This window comes from Apis laboriosa, unplaced genomic scaffold (assembly GCF_014066325.1).
Source record: "Apis laboriosa isolate Shangri-la unplaced genomic scaffold, ASM1406632v1 scaffold91_cov154, whole genome shotgun sequence".
NCBI classification, from domain to species: domain Eukaryota; kingdom Metazoa; phylum Arthropoda; class Insecta; order Hymenoptera; family Apidae; genus Apis; species Apis laboriosa.
In genome coordinates, this window is record NW_025224773.1 from 822,257 (window position 1) to 839,672 (window position 17,416).

Sequence of the window (17,416 nt, forward strand, 5' to 3'; positions counted from 1 at the left end):
ATGAGCGAGAAAGACTATGCAGATGGGACTATGCAGTTGTCGGAAGCGTCAGCTGGAGTTTCGAATGGAAACGGTTAGGGTGGGATTCGCCCGTGATGGTGAATAGATCTCGGATATACAGGGTGTTAATATATATTCATGATACATTTTACTCGATTTATTCTGGAGGGCAGAACAAGCACACAAAAGTTGCTGCACATAAAAATAATGCATTAGAGATTTATCAAGCATTACGAGCAATTTAAATTTGTATGAAACAAGCAAGGTAGCTTCATCTTCGTTACACCCCCATTTTATTCCATCTCATTTTCTTCAGAACGAACTTCAACTCGCTTCTAACTTAATAAATAAGTCAATATCTTTCTATATCGACTTTTGTGATCTTCCAAAGTTGTTCTATAAATATATTGACACCCTGTATAAAGCGCAGGTATGATGGCGCTGGCGGATGGCGCGGGCCGGAAGGAGGGAGTCCGGCGGATACGAACTCGGATAGCGGAACAGTGGCTCAGTTTGTTTTCGTTGGTCCTTGTGGAAGGTTCGTAGTGATCGAATTTTCGTACCAAAATTAGCCGGCTCACTACAATTTTTTATTTTCTTCCTCCCAATATACATTGCTATACAATCACTGTTAATTTTCAAAGAATTCCCGACGAGTAACAAGAGTTACCAAGTGTCGACATCGCGTGTAAATGTCGTGATATGAACGAAGATCAATTAATCAACTTAGAAAAGGTTGTCGTGAGTAAAGTGTCAAGTGCGAGCGGACCATGAATAAGATGACACGATGCTGGTTCCTCTACAGTCTGTTTCTGCTGGGATGCGTTCAAGGTCGGTGCGCAACCCTTTTATTTATACCCAATTAATTAGACTCCAAGCATCGATTCGTCAAATAGAATTTGAACTTCATCCATCGATATCTAAGATCAATTTATTCTAACGATAAAGGAATTCCAACAAACGAATGCGCAATTAATATGATATTCATGCCCCAATGTTCAATTTCGCGGTGTTCGAATGCAAGGACCGCAGGTGGCCAATACAGTTGCCCGATACGAAATTGCTTCCGGTTACGTTGCGAGTTTTCGTGGGGGTTCCGGACGTCTTTTTCCCAGTTGTTTATGCACACACGCGGCACGGCCACGTGCTTTATCTCTTCGCAAGAATAACGAAGTCGAACGTGCCTCTTCACTTCCCCCTTTCGTTTCCGTTTTCCCTATCGAATGATACGTTTGCACTCCTGTACCGAACGAGCTTTAAAGCTTTCGATTAATCTGTTTGAAAAAATTTGCTGCGCAATAGAACGAGCAAAATTCCTACATTCTGCGACACCACGACCGTATCCTTGGCACACATCGTTCTACCGAGCTTTACCACGTTGCTTTCGAAGCTATTTTTAAGCGGACCCACAGTTCACCGATCCGAGTGTGCCAGTCCTCTTCTCTGTTCATCGCGTCGCCGTGGCGTCGTTTTCGGCCCGCGTTTCGCATTCGAAACAGCGATGCTCTCATGGCTCTCGCGCCCTCATTTCCACCACCAAGGCAATCTAATTTGATGGGTTTTGGAAATAGAAACGGGAATGCGAAAAGGGAAATCACGTAGCAAATTTTCTTCGTCTCGTTTTTCTTTCATCCTCGAGCTTCGTCGTTTCTTCAGAAATTTTATCAATGAGATTTTTGTTTCGAGTATTTTTAAATGCTAGTTTATTATTAGCTCGATCGAATTTTTCTTCTTGTCGATTCCTTCAATTATATATTTTTCACTGGAAAAGGAATTTTAATACACGTTTAATTAGAACTGTAATCACGTGACACGGTTAAAGAGATATCGACAGATAAAAATAGACGAGTATTGACGTATAAGCTTGAAATTTTTCGCTATAATTATCAAGCTCGTTTTATACTTTCATTTCATTCGATTCGGAACGAATTCGAAGATAATTTTGTATGATTTCTTGAACAGATTGATGGTGGAAAAACATTTTAAAAAAGAAACCGCTTTTTTCACAAATACAAGATTCTCCATGCAGATTCTTATTAACTTATCATTTTACTTATTCAATGCTTTTTCTCCCTTTTCTCTCTTCCCTACATACCTACAATTTAACTTTATCATTGGAAGGGTGCAAGGTGCGCGGAAGTGGAGCGTTGTCCGTATTTCTTTTTATTTCTTTCTTTTTTTTTTCTTTCCTTAGAATCGTTCCCCTTTATGCGGGGTTTCCATTCATCGTGAATCACGTGCTGATAGACACGACCGCTCGAGGGCTCGTGCACGGTAAAGCATTGATTTGGAACGATCCTCTTTAAAAATGACACAATACGTATTTTAAATTGGAAAATTATTGTTATATATATCGAGTTATTTATTTAAAATCTCCACATTTTCTTTGTGGAATTCTTCAGATAACTTTTGAATTTATATCTGGAACCAGATTTCATTCTTGAGTTTCTTATAAATCTTTTAAGTATTTGATTCAACGAGCGATTGTTCTATAACGAGGTGGAAACTTCAATTACTTAGAATTTTTTGAGAAGCTAGAACAGTGAAATAATTGCAGATATAAAGGATCTAGATTAGATTACTAAGGATCTAGTTAGAAAACTTATGAATGAAATGAATTTTTTTTTTGATGATAGAAATAGAATCGGGTTAAGAAGATTTTATCTTTGTAATGTGATAATGTGAAATGATTATAAACGTGTCCTGTTTTGTAATACCATATGATATTGCAACAGTTAAACATTGCATATAAAGATACATCACTTTGGAATTACTTTGTTTATTAGTTTACCAGTAGGAACTTTGGTGTTACAAAGTTATTAGATTCAAGTCACTGTTAATCGCTTTTGAAGTACATGTCGCCATTGTTTTACTAAGTGCACGTAAACGCGTAATTTACACGTCCAGCAATAGCAACTAGATTAAATACTTCCTTGAAATGCAAATTGAGCTATTGTCTAGGGATTTTAGAAATTTGAATTTAAAAAAAGAAATTATTTCCTTATTAAATATATAATTACTTGTAATTATATTTATAATTACGAAGAATAAATCAATTCAATTCAAAATAAGTCAATTAATAGAGTAATTAAAAGTTACGATGATATTATAATTATATTGATAAAAAAAACGAAAGAAACTTTGTTAAATTAATCATTATAGTTTTTGATCAAATTTGAATTTATTTCATTGCATTGTTTCTTCTTACATCAGAGGTAACGTTATACAGTTAATATAATACTGGATAGTAAACGGTGCCAACTGGCATGTATAAAAAGGCAAATTATATGCTCAACTGCTAGACATTTAAAATGAATGTATAAACGAACTTGATTATTTTTAAGCATTCATCGAAAATTTTTAGAACGTGTGTCATCAATGAATCGATGACTGAAATTGGTTCATAAGCTCTTAACATATATTTGTAAATGTTAAATTTTACGTAGATCTCATAAATTATTTCATTTCTATTTTTATTATTTCTTTCATATTTCTCAATTATGATAGGTTTCTTTTAATGCTTTTTTCTTTCGATTGTTTGTTGAAACTAGAATTTATTCGATAAAACAATACAATTTTGATGAATTAAATAAAATGAAGTTTATTACACTTTGAATATTTTGTTTTCTGTGCATCATGTGCATTCTGTAGATGTTTTTGCATTTAAATTTTGTATAAATATCAGATTAGCAGATTAATAATATAGACCTATATATAATTCAATCTGTTAAAGAACGAATATAACTAGTTATCCGGCTTATTAGATTTTGAATACTTAAATCTTGGCATCAAAGCGAATATGAAATAGCAATTAAATTAGTTAGCAATTAAATTTTCTAAGAAATATTCTTACAATTTTTAGCTTTAACTCTTATTTGAAAATTTATTTAATCCTTTATTTAATCCCTTTGTGCTTTAGGAAAGATAAAAATAAAGAAAAATTGTATCTATCAAAATATATTCGATAAAAATCAATTTTCATTGAATAAAATCGTTCGAGAATTTAAAAAAAAAAAAAATCCTTTGAAGTCGCGATATTCCAATAACCCATATAACATACAAATATTTTATAATTAATAAAATCAATTTTAAAGCGAAATCTTCCATTCAATTATATATTCGTAATTACGTTTTAATTTTATTGATAACAAAAAATGTGCACACGTTAATTCGTGTCACAACTGAGGTATTGTACGCGTTACCGCACTTATTGGAGATGATCACCTTTAATAGAAGCGGAGGAATTTTAAATTACACCGTGGCCATTACGTCGCAGCATTGAAACTGTCCTGTGTGTCACTGGATCACTGTGTGCCTGTCCTCGATTCTATTGCGATTTTCCGGCAGAAAATTTGTTATATTACGCTTAATAGAGCACAAGTTGTTTAGAAACATTGTATTCGACCAGTCGAATAAACTTTGTAATATATTTATTTTTCTTATCAATTGTATTACTCTTCTTAATCTTCATTCCACCAAAATGAGATCGCCGAACTTCTTTGTCAAGGGAATTCCTTAAGCTACATTGGTTTATCGTTTAGAAAACAATTTGTGTCATTTACAAACTTTCCGTGTTCTTGGTCATTATTCGATTAAGATTCGATTATAAATTTTGGCTCTTCCTGGAATTTTCGTTGTAAATATAAATCACGAGTATTCGACAATGATAGAATCAGGAATATCGGATAAGATGGAAATACGAATATTTTTTTTTCCAAAATCGGAAATGGGAAATTTTTAAAAATATCTCGAAACTTTCAGATTTCCCAATAATATTCGGGATTCCTGAGAATATTTGGGATTTCTTAGAATGTTCCTAGAATTTAGAATCCCAGACATTGCTGACAATCCTGAAATTTTTTGAAATCAGGACGCGTTCCCGAAACTTTCGAGTTTTCCAATAATGTCCAAAATTCTCTGGAATGGTGTTAGAATTTAGATTCTCGATATTCTCAGGAATCTCGACATTTTCTAGAATTAGGACGAATTTCCCAAACTTTTATATTTTTCAGTAACGTGGAAAAATAATCTTAGAATTGAATATTAATAATTTTACTGAATTCTCGTATCATTTTCCAATATTTGAAATTTAGAAATTCTTCTGGATCCTAACCCGATCAATGCCTTACTCGAGTATCTACCCTACCACATATCCCTTTTTCAATACTCTGAGCACGAAGAATAGGAATAAAAGGAAAGGATCGTTCTTTCACTCTCCCTCGTAAATCGATCCTCCGCAGTCCACAACCCTTCTTTTTTTTTTTTTCCTTTCTCGTCACTACTGTTCTTTTTCGCTATTCTTCAGAATGCTGGCAACTCGTGATAAAAAACGTCACCATACCGTCGATGGTGAAAGCCAACGACACCGATCATGTGATCCTGGATTGCGATTATGATCTCGAGGACACGCCGAGCAAAGGATTAGTCGTGAAATGGTTCTTTAACGCGGATGAAGTGGCCTATCAATGGATATACGGTAGGGAACCTCTGGCCGGCGATACGTTGTCGAACTATGTCGAACTGAAGTACCCTGCCAGCGACGATCCGTACACAATGTATCGAGCTATAAAATTAAATAACCCTGATATCGAACTTAGCGGAGAGTATAGGTGCGTCATATCCACGTTTGCGGACGAGAAGTCCGCTAGCGGATCCATGATCGTATATTGTGAGTACATTCTGCTTCCAATTTTGACTAAATAATTAATTGCCATTGTTTTTTAAACGTTGATTTATACCGAATAAAATGTAATGATCCAATTTTTTATTATAGCGTCGTTACGTAATTTTCTTCTTCTTTAGCTTTACTCTTTTTCTTCGTTCTCGTTTTCTTTATGCTTGTGCATGTCTTTGATTTGTATACCAATTGTGGAAATTATAAATAATGTAAAGTATTGATATGATGAATGGTAATAGGTTTTAAAGATTAAATGAATTTTTTAACGCTCTTTGCGAATAATTATTTTCAATTATAAATAAATATTTTTCATTGCATGTATTGAGTGAAACTTTAAACATAATAAAAATTGAAATTTATTGTATCTCGTATTAAATAAATTAATAATTCGTTTGTTCCAGCAACAGAGAAAAAGTTCGATCTTATATATAGAAAGAAAACTATAGATGATAAGGATGGGGTGGAGATAACATGCATGGCGGAAGGACTATATCCACAACCTACTCTTAACATATCCATCGAGTAAGTACTTACTTCAACAAGCTTTTTAATTATAACTATATACAACAACTCCATTTTCTAGATATTTTTAGATTTTGATAAAAACTTCTCTTTCATTGTTAACGAATTAATTGTTTGTTCACGAAACATTATATGATATGTTATAATTTTAGTTTAGAAAGATTAATTAAGATTCTAATTAATTTTTAATTTAAATATATACATTTATTTTTTTTTAAACTCGTTTAAATATAAGAGAAATTAAATTATTCATAATATTTTGTATATTCTAATCTTTTTAATAAATAAATAATATATATTGGAGGATAAATTTTAACGAATTACGATACAATATTAAATTTAATATTTAACTTCATAATAAAATAAAAAAAAAATCAACTTCTATTATTTAATATTTTCTAGAAAAAATATTTTATCACATTACTTAATAACGAAAACTCGTATGCATGAAAAATTTATAAATGATAAAAATAAAGTAAAAAAATAAGTATTTTCTTATCTTAACACAAGAAACTTCTTAACGATAACAAAGAAAATTGTCAGATTGTAATAATAAGCTCGAAATACATGGAAGAATTATATATAGGAACAAAGCAAAAGTTAAATTGTATTAAATAAATATCGTCATTATTTTGAATATTCTTTGAAATTTTCAACCTTCGAAACAAAATATTGATTATTATAATTATTTTATCTTTTGGATGACATTGGCATATATTTAAGTTATATAAGTAATACGCAATATTTCCTTTAACTTTAAGTTAATCTCTAAATTACGCGTCATTTTGTATTTCTAAAATTATATATAATAACAGCTTTCAACTTTTAATCTCTTTCAAATTCGATAAATTCTTCGTAATTTTAAACTATATATATTTTTAATAATTTAAAACTTTTTTAATATTTAAAATTTGAGACAAACTGAAAATGAAATTCTATGATTTCCCAAATTTTAAATTCTCTTTTCAATTAAAACTTTTGCTCAAAAAATCTTTGCTGTTAAAACTTTTTCCTAAATTTCAACCATTTCAATAATAAAAATTTTCATTTCAAAATCAACAAAAGAGAACTATTTCAACTATACCATTCACAACATACTTTTCATCTCACAATGATCAAACATTATTATAGACGATCTCTCGTATTTCCCAATTTCAAGGTAAAATTACACATGCGTCTTCGAAATAACATTACCATGCTAATGCTCGTTCAGCCGACGTATTGCATGATATTTCAAGTTGGAACGTGGCCGTGATAATTTTGCAAGTTTCGCTTCCATTACAGGGGTGTCCCGGAAAATCAAACCTTCGATATTATACAGCGTGCCGATGGACTGTACAACGTCTTATCACGAACGACCTTTCTGGACGAAGAGTTACCGGATATAACAACTATCTTATGCTTGCTCCATATACCAGAGGCGAACTACAACGTTTCCCACGAAACCGTCTATTATCCCAGTTAGTATAAACGTATTTTAATCTATCCACAATTAGCCGCAAAAGTCTTCAGTGCATTATCTTATGAGAAAATATTTCACTCAATTTGGAAATTGTTGTTTTAATAAAAATTGTTGTACATGGTAAATGTTTCAGATAACATTTTTTCTTTTTTTAAAAAAAAAATTCTTAAAAATCTTCTCAAAAAATCTTTCAAATTTTTTATTTTTTTTATTGAATTTTTTTTTCTATTTTTCCTATTTTTTTATTTATCATTCTATTTTTTTCTACAAAAAACAAAAATAAATATATCTGTATATTTTATATATTCAAAGTTTCATTATTTTGAAAATTTAAGAATTGATTTCTTCTCTTCAAAGTGATATTATCTTAATAAAAAAAAAAAATCATTCATATAAAATAAAATTATTATTAATTTTGATGATATAGTTTGTTAATTGAATACACATAAAATGTTTGAAGACTTTTATAATTGATTGCATCTTTGTTTTTCTATTTCTCTATCTTCCTCTGTTGTACGTTGTATCGAAAGCGTTTTACTTTTGATCTCTTCGTATTACAGTTATAAAGAAGGGTTAGAGGAAAAAAAGAAAAGAAAAAGGAGTAGTTCGTTATTAAAGTTGGGATTAAAAAGAAAATGCAGCTCACGAATTAACGATTTTATTTTCCTAACTCTTGGATATCGATTGATGTTAACCCTTTAACGGGACTTGATTTACTCGTGTTTCGTGATGTAAATATTTACCAGGTAGAGTTGTTTGCTTTTATAACCTGGATAAATTTGCTTGGTGGTTTTAAATTGCTTTAGTTTAACCTTGCTTTTAAGTTTTTCGAAATTATACTTCAGATGAATATGTGATAATTTATAAAAAAAAATATAAAGTTAGAATGAAATTATTAATTTTCTCTTTCTTCTGCAAAACTTCACTTTTGTCAAATAGATTGATATTAATATCATCTTTTGAAGAAGAAATTATTTTAGAAATGATTTAAAAAATTTTAATGAGTGATTATTTATAGATATAAATAAAGATATGATAAACGAACTTTTCTAACAATTTGTAGCTATTATGCTAAAAATAATTACAGAGCTTCTACTATCGACTTCCTGCAACAACTTCCTCTGAAGTAAGTATTGGAAAGCTTTGCTAATAAAAATGTGGTATTAATTTATAAATGTATTTATGTATTAAATGTATTAAATGTATAATATAACTCTTGTCAATGTATGTAACATCTAAATATATTTGAATTGTTTAAAATCGAATTGCCTTGGCTCGTGTACAATTGTAAGTGTATATGTCTCTGTTCTGTACAACAAGCAATAAGCACCAATGCAATAAATTAAACGTGGTCGATTGAAAAATAAACAAAATAACTCATTGATCATCTGAATATTTCATATGTACATATATGTTTTTATTTAATATATATATTCTGCAAATATCCAGAAATAAAATTATACATATATTTATTTATTATAAATTCATTTTCATTTTCAAACAATCACAGATCAACATTTTATAATTTCATCATATAAAACAATTTACAAACAAATCTATCATATAAAATCATAGTTTATCTTACTTTCTTACTTTCATTTTCTATTCCTTCATTCTCCAATTTTTCTTTTTAATTTGCTTCTCAAAATTAAACTTCAAAATAAACCAACCAATTTAGAGACATAAAAATTTTAAAATATCGCTGTGCTTTTTACTAACAAAGAAAGCATTCATATAAAAATACTGTCAAACTAACTAATGAACTAAAATCATAATTGGCTGCTTCTGTTTCTAACACTTTAACTACATTGATAGAGGAATATATGCTTACTACTTGATGGACGCGATATGTGGTGTTTATTGTGCAGGGCCGCCTACTTCAACTACTACAACGAAGCTGCTGCACAAAATGGAGACCCAAACGTTAAACGACTCAGAGCCTGGCAATGGTGGTGGTAAGGCTTGTAAATTTCTCTTCTTATTCGCATCACCACCATAAGCCATTATTTATAAAAATTGGAAACTTTGACAAGATCGATGGTATTGTTTTTCTTGCATATAGGATTCCAAATTCCTGAATTTGCTGATGAACATTTGAAAACTGCTTTAGACACTTTAAATTTGATCTGATTTCTCTGATTTTTCTATCTTGACTCAGTTCGAGGCTGAACGATTCAAATTCCAATAAAAAGGGATTCACGTGTATCGACCGAAACTGTTTATTCGTTCAATGTAAAATTCTAAAATTAATAAAACTTAATAAAATTTAATTGAGAAGTTCTAGAAATAATACAATGAATTTTCAGAATCAGAATTCGAGAATAAAAATTAAATTTATTTTATCTTTGTAAATTTAAATTTATTGAAGTAATTCTCTTTTTTAATGTTTATTATATCTATTTAGTATTTTCGTAATTTAGTAATAGTTTTGTATATCAAAGAGATTCTATCAAATAAGACGAAAATTGAGAATTTTTATTTTCAAAAAAAATTTCTTTATAAAACTCAAATAATATATAAAAAATACAATTATACACTTCAGTCACGCAAAATTACGAACGAAACTTCGATTTTTCATTAAAAAAAATGTGAAAAGATATTAAAGATTTGCTCGTCAAAACCTATTCAAAACACAGAGAAAAGTATACCATTGAAGTCACTTTTTGAATTATCTCAATATTTCAATCGGTTACCGAGATATAAGGATTCAAAGTAACGCTTTAAAGTGTGAAATTTATGAATGGGCCCACGACCCAGTGACCTATTTCTTCCTGGAAATGCCTACTACTTCCAGGAATCGCGTCTGTCACTTGTCTAGAGTTTGGGATAGGTCACTGAGACGAAGTGCGAGCGAGAGATCCGAATAAACGACAAGGATAGAGATAGTAAACGATCAAAAATTACCTTTTTCTTTATGTGATAATATCTAGACAACCAGAAGTCGTATCGAGATAAATAAAAAAGTGTTTTAAAGGATAAGAATCTACGCTTCTAATGATTTTTCACTCGTTGGTTGGAAATCAATATCTTTGAAGTTATAGCGGTTTAAAGTTTACTTAATTTTAATCGAGTTTTAAGATAAATCATACGATAAGTATTTTTATTTTTGAAGAAAATATTATTTTTACGATGTTATTAATGATGTATTGATAATTTTTAATAGATTTAATAGCTATTCTGAATCTTTTATATGTTTTCTCGTATCTACAGATATTCTAATCGATTTTCAACTGTGAATAAGTAATAATGAATAAATATTCTTGATTTTCGTCTTATATTAAACCATAGAATGTACGAAAAATTAATAATTTCTGTATATATACATATTATTACACGTGAATTTCTTTTCAATTTAAAAAACTTAATTCACTTCGAACGAAATTTTGAACAAATTTGCTTTTAGCACCGTGTTTTTAGCACTTTATTGCATTTTGGTATTTCTTCTGAGACATTTTGTATTTATGTATTAACGCTTAAAAGCTTTATCAATGAAACTTAAATAAAAATAGTATTTTAATTTCATCCAAAATAGATTGTTTTTAAGATTTAACATTGCTAAGCAAAATATTGATGCTAACTATGCCGCTTGCTTTAGCAAAATAACCAATATTTGCATATGATATGATACAAAGAATATACACACAACTCCTAAACATCGGATAAATAAACAAACATCAAGTGTTTACAATATGCTTCATAATGGAAACTATACATCTCTTCGTAAATATTTCATTGAAATTAATATTTATACAAATTCGAACGATGAACAGTTAGTTTTATCAACGATAAATATTCAAGCATGAAGTAAATTAATTTTACGTAAATGTAAATGAATTTTTCAAAATTCAATATTACGAATCATCAGAAATTCATTCGAAATTTATTTATTCATTTGGACAAGGAATGTTTAACAAGGAAGACAAAGTGCATTTGAAAATAAGGAAAGGAACTTCATTTTCAGGAAAGGCAACTTCCATTGAAGATTATTATTAAATTGTTCAAACTAACATGTCTCCATACATAACATCCTTTTCCTCGTGGAAAATTTCTTCCATTAAGTTAACCGAACTTTCCAAGATATATCTTCATTGCGGAACAAACTTCCATCCAATGATTAAATCGAACATTATCGAAAAGATCCTTATTCTCATCTCAAAACTTCTTTCATCAACGATTAAATTTTACGTTCGCCCATTTTTGAAACATCTTATACCATTCCGTTATGTCCGTCTTTTTCTTAGATTTTCTCTCCCTCTCTCTCTCTCTTTATTCATCCACCCTTGACATCCTTTTGAAACATAGTATTACATTCACCTTTTTTCAATCTCTTTCTCTCTACCTTTTTACATTCTTTCGAAGCATTCTGTACTGTACTGTTACATTCATCTTTTCTTCATATCTCTCTCCCTATCTCTCTCTTTCTCTCTCTTTCTCTTTCTCTATTCATCTTTTTAAAGTATATTAAAGTATATCTCCGTTACATCTTCTCTTTCTATTTCTATCTATCCACTTTTGAAGCATCCTTTTGAAGCATCCTGTATTGCCTGTTCCTATATCCACCCTTACAATCATCCCTCCTCTCTCTCTTTCTCTCTTTTCTTATCTTGGCAAACGATTAAATCGGCCAATGGGAAAAAGTTTCGAGCAATGAAACCGTTTCTTAAGTTAATGGAGGAAACGATAGATAAAAGAAGAAAGTTCACAAATAAGAAAGTAATTAGCCGTGGAAGGGAGTTAATTCTTACTGCTAATGGAAACCCTTTCTGTTGATGCAGGGATGAGAGACTAAAAGGAAGAAGAAATTTCCCTAATTTAAAAAACATGCAGTTTAGCATTAGCGATTCGTGACTTAAAATAAGTGTAACGGTGTTATGTGACATCGTATCTCGTAAACTTTTGATCACGGAATCGAAGCTTATAGAAAATGATATTCGATTAAAATATCTAGACCTCTAGAAGAAATACTGTACTGTATATTTTCCAACAAAATGGGTAAATTATCGACATGTTTATCGAGTTTTAACGAGACGATTGACCGATTTCAAAATGATATTGAAGATAGAAAAAAAAGTATGCTGTTATGGACCTCAAAAGGAGGAAGGAACTGGAGAGATGTTCTTTGTGAAATTTAAAAGAGGAATTCTCAGATAGCTTAGAATTATGCACCTTTGACATTTGTAAGACACTTGATGCCTTATGAATTGTGTGGCCTTTCGACCCAATTTCTCTATCGTAGCGAAATCTCTTGAATTTAAAAAAAATTTAAAAAAAAAATAATCGTTTATAATAATTAGATTTTTCTCTCGTGTAAAAATGAATAGAGATAAGATAAAAATGCGTGATAACTTTCACTACAAAGAAAAGTGTAATATTATTAGCATAGCAAGATAGATGACATCCATGGTATTGATTAATTTTCTTAAATAAAAAGGAAGTTTAACAAGTAAATAAATAATTTAATATGACGTTCACAATTCTAAAAGAAATTTGGAATCTGAAAAATGATAAATCGTTAGCTTTTTAATATTATTAGTATATATAGTAATAATTAGAAAGAATATATATATGAAAATATATTTCGAACATTGTTAAAATTAATTAATGAATACGTATACCTTCTTCTGGCATTACATTATGATGATTTCGTTGCAGGAAATCTGTCTGGTCAATTGTCAATTAATATTCTGCTAGCCATTATGCAGTTGCCACTAATCCACATATATAATTATCTTCAACCGTTTAATTAGGTAAGTAAATTAATATTATATTTTTCAGACTAATTTTTATATTTTAATTCAACTATATTTACATATGATATTTTATATTGATTTAATTTACATACCTTGAATAAAGCATCAAAGAATTATAACTTTTTTCAAAGCTGAATATATGTAATCCAAATAATTTCCATTTTATCCTTTATATTTTAATGATCTGCCAACTTCGTTATTCCAATTTGACAAGTTTTAACAAACTTTGAAAATCTTTTGCACAATATTTTCAAAGACTCTTTCCTTCAAAGTAATTAATTAAAAGAAATCAATTTACATATTTATAAATGTAACAAATCTTTCTGAGAAACTTCAACTTTCGCTTTGAAAATCTTTTCTGTATAAATATATTCCCTTAACGAACTATCATTTAAATATCAAATATAATTTTTTTTTTTTCCTAATTTAAATTCCAAATTACTGAAGTTTCGTAATCTTAAAATTATAAATATATTTCGTATAACTTCTTTTTCATTTTTATTTCATATATATGTTGGATAAATTTATCTAATAAAATCTAATATAATCTAATATAAATCTAATAAATTTATTATTGAAATATTTGTTTTCAGGTTTCAAAGCAGAATTATCAGAATCATTTGTACTACGCCTAAGATACTTATCGATAAACACGGTGTGCCTATGTTAAATGTTCTTTCACAAAATACAGACAGAGCCAAGTGTCTGAACATCAAAGTTCATTGTTCACATTGAAAAGTTTATAACTATTCACACACGTATATAGGTACACAATACATTAACAAGATAAGATGTAATGTGTTGTTTAGAGTGTTTCTTTTTTTTTATTTGTATTCTTAATGAAATTCTAGTTGTCATGATTGAGCACGATTTAAAAGAAAACCAAAGATATAGATATATGTTGATACGAGAAATAAGAGAAAAAGAAAAAAATTTTATAGATAAATATTCATATGACTTTGTAAATAAGATTTGATCGTAATATAATTCGAGTCATGGTTGTAGATTCTGTTTGTTATTCTTCGATGTCAGATTTATAATATATATATATACATTGTTTAAATGAATAAGAAATCTGTATGAAATTTTAAATATGATATAGGTACAATAGAGAAGATGTGTGTAATATATGTGTATAAATATAAAAATACGATGATAAAACATGCAAAAGAGAAAAAGATAAATGATTATATGTGTAATTATTTTGATATGTGTATGTAAATAAGTACAAAAACATGCGAGGATTATGATTAATACAATGGAGCCTTGATTAAACGAATGATAAACAAAGTTTAATCGAATTTTATAAAATATCAATAAAATAAAATATCAATTTTGAAAAATGAGTGGTGGAAAGAATTATTAATTAGAGAAACAAAAGAAAGAGGAAAAATGAGTGTCAATAGATCGAGGTTCGATTGTATTTAAGAAAGAAGAATAGATATTCTAGCATCTTAGCTCAGGAAAACGAATTGTACAGTCTCTGTAATATGATATTGCAAACGATTTATTATACGTGTTATTATATACATGTTTCCAAAACTCAAAACGTGAAGAAAATACTATAACAGTGTGAAAATTAAAAATATATATTCTGACGAAAAAAATAATTTAAAATTCAAATAATAAATTAGAGCAATTTTGGATACAGAAAAGACGATAACATTATCAATGAGTTTGAATCAATGAAAAGTCAAGTATTTCTATTATTGCCATTACATTAATTGCTGTCCAAAGAAACAATCAATGAATCAGCGTTTGAATGAAATATTTAATTGCTATCTTCATTGAGTTTTGTTAATTATGTTCAAAGAGAAAGGAATGTGATAAAATAAGACAAAGCAAATAAAAATAAGGATATGTACCAAAGTTGGTGACTAATAAAATTAAGTTTAATTTTGTATAGTATCTTTTTCACTATAACACGTGAAAAAATATCAGCCAATTTTTGTAGAAAAATCAATGTTGATGCCAGAATTGCCAAATCAATGTAATTGATTAATTTCAGACTTGCTTTTTGTAATTATTGAAATTATATAGATATTTTTGGAAAAATTATATCATTATTGATTTTATTTATACATGTATATTAAATTATTCAAATTATTTAATATTAATTTTAATTCTAATATTATAGATCGATTGTTCCAGTGTTTTTTTTTCGAAAAAGAAATTTTCACTTTCAATTGTTAACATTGAAACTTACTTATTAAAATTAAAATTAATATTAAAAAAAAAAAAAATTCTCTTATTTATATATTCAGAAGCAAGTAGAATATATTATATTAAATCTTTTGTTGCTTGATTATTAATTAAATTTTATTGTTCTCAAAACTGGATGTACACGAAGTGAAAACAACACTGAACAAAAAAAAAGGAAATGAAAAAAAATTATTATATATATGTTATAATTGTAAATAAAATTTCTGTAATATTTCTAGTCCTTTAAAGATGAGAAGTCTATCAGAGGAGAAGAGAAAAATGAAAAAGGAAAAGATTTTGTATTATAATTAAATTAAATTATAGTATAATTAAATTAAATTATAGTATAATTAATTTCTAGTTATGCTTTAGGGAAAGAAAAAAATTTTTCATATTTGTAAAATGAAATATATTTCTATACCAAAGGGATGGTGTACCTATATCATTGAATGTTCCACGAAACATTGAGTTCTAAAAAAAGATGTTCGATATAAAAAAATCGATAATTAACATTCACCTTCTTCGCTACGCTAATAAAAGAAAATAGAAAAAAATAATAATTAAAAAAACAAGATATATTTAAAAAAAAAGGAAAAGTAAAAATATATAAGTGAATTAAATTTATTTCAAAGGGATAATATCAGAAATATGAATATAATACATACCTCGAATTAATAGAATAACTGATAATTTCTCTCTTCAATTATAATAGCTTTTAAGAAATCAGGTTTATATTTTTGTAATGTTTTCAAACATGAATAATAGTTGTCTTAGTATATGCTTTATTTGATATTAACAATTTAATATTCTTAATTATTAATGTTTTTTTCTTCTAATTAATTCATATTTTTTAAATGATTTCTGCTTGTCATGTTTTGATGCTATTTTTATTTTCTTTTTTTTTTTTTGTTTATATCGAATCCTTCTCAAGGATTTATTTTAGAGGCAGGAAATATGCGATTCTTACTAACAAATTCTAATTTTTATTTTATCTGCTTTATTATAAAGAATTCTCGTAATTCTTCATTCTTCGATACTTTTTCTAATATTTTAATATGATGTGTTTTGTAATATTTAAAAAGTTGAATAAAAATGTTAATAAATGCGTTTTATTTAATTTCATATTTTTTCTGTTCATTTTATCTTTATTGCATTTATTTATTTGCATTTATTATTATTGGGATATTTGAATTTTATTTTAATTTTTATTTAAACATTTGATTTATATTTATAAATATTCAACATATTTATAAAATATATTTCTTTAATATTTATAAATTTATGTATATATATATATATATATATATATATGTATATATTTTCTGTGATATATAGAAAAAAAAATTTATTATTTATGTATTCCTATGATATCAAAATATATGTATATGTAAATATATGTATGAAATAGCTAAATGACACATAAATAATCATACTAAAATAATCATATAAAATTTCGTATTTACATATAAAAATGGATTTACTAAGATTTTTAATAAATAAATTAGATAAAAGATTAATCAAGACAATGAAATTAATCAGGAAAAAAGTTTAAAAAATCAAAGTCCGTCTCTTATGCATATAAATTCCGTAGAGCAAGTCTAGACAAGGAGAGCAAATAATAAGAGAAAGATAGAGATAGTGTAAAAATATTGAAATCAGCGCCATCTGCAGAGTGCCGCAAATGAAACACGTAAAGAAAGGACAGAAAATAGTGTGAGAAGGATAAAGAGAGTAAAAATTGGGTATGTGGCGCCATCTCTCGGATACGAATGTAACTATTTAATAGAAAGCGTAGCTAAAATC

At 28.2% G+C, this 17,416-nt stretch overlaps 1 protein-coding gene across 2 annotated transcripts; it reads left to right on the top strand.

Moving 5' to 3' along the window:
- The first annotated feature begins 520 nt into the window (after nucleotides 1-520).
- On the top strand, nucleotides 521-15,486 carry LOC122719651. 2 transcript variants are annotated; one of them, XM_043945646.1, is made up of 7 exons: nucleotides 521-831; nucleotides 5,306-5,668; nucleotides 6,079-6,199; nucleotides 7,484-7,659; nucleotides 9,530-9,616; nucleotides 13,314-13,408; nucleotides 14,005-15,486. In XM_043945646.1, the coding sequence occupies exons 1-6, from the start codon at nucleotides 771-773 to the stop codon at nucleotides 13,406-13,408; spliced, it is 903 nt and encodes a 300-aa protein (XP_043801581.1). In that variant the 5' UTR covers nucleotides 521-770; the 3' UTR covers nucleotides 14,005-15,486. The 2 variants fall into 2 exon arrangements, with proteins under 2 accessions (XP_043801581.1, XP_043801582.1); XM_043945647.1 differs by lacking the exon at nucleotides 9,530-9,616.
- The last annotated feature ends 1,930 nt before the right edge of the window (nucleotides 15,487-17,416 follow it).

Coding starts and splice junctions, on each gene's coding strand:
- LOC122719651 (XM_043945646.1), top strand. CDS start 771: ATGAATAAGATGACACGATGCTGGTTCCTCTACAGTCTGTTTCTGCTG. Junction 7,660..9,529: donor CGAAACCGTCTATTATCCCA/GTTAGTATAAAC, acceptor TTTATTGTGCAG/GGCCGCCTACTTCAACTACT. Junction 9,617..13,313: donor AGAGCCTGGCAATGGTGGTG/GTAAGGCTTGTA, acceptor ATTTCGTTGCAG/GAAATCTGTCTGGTCAATTG.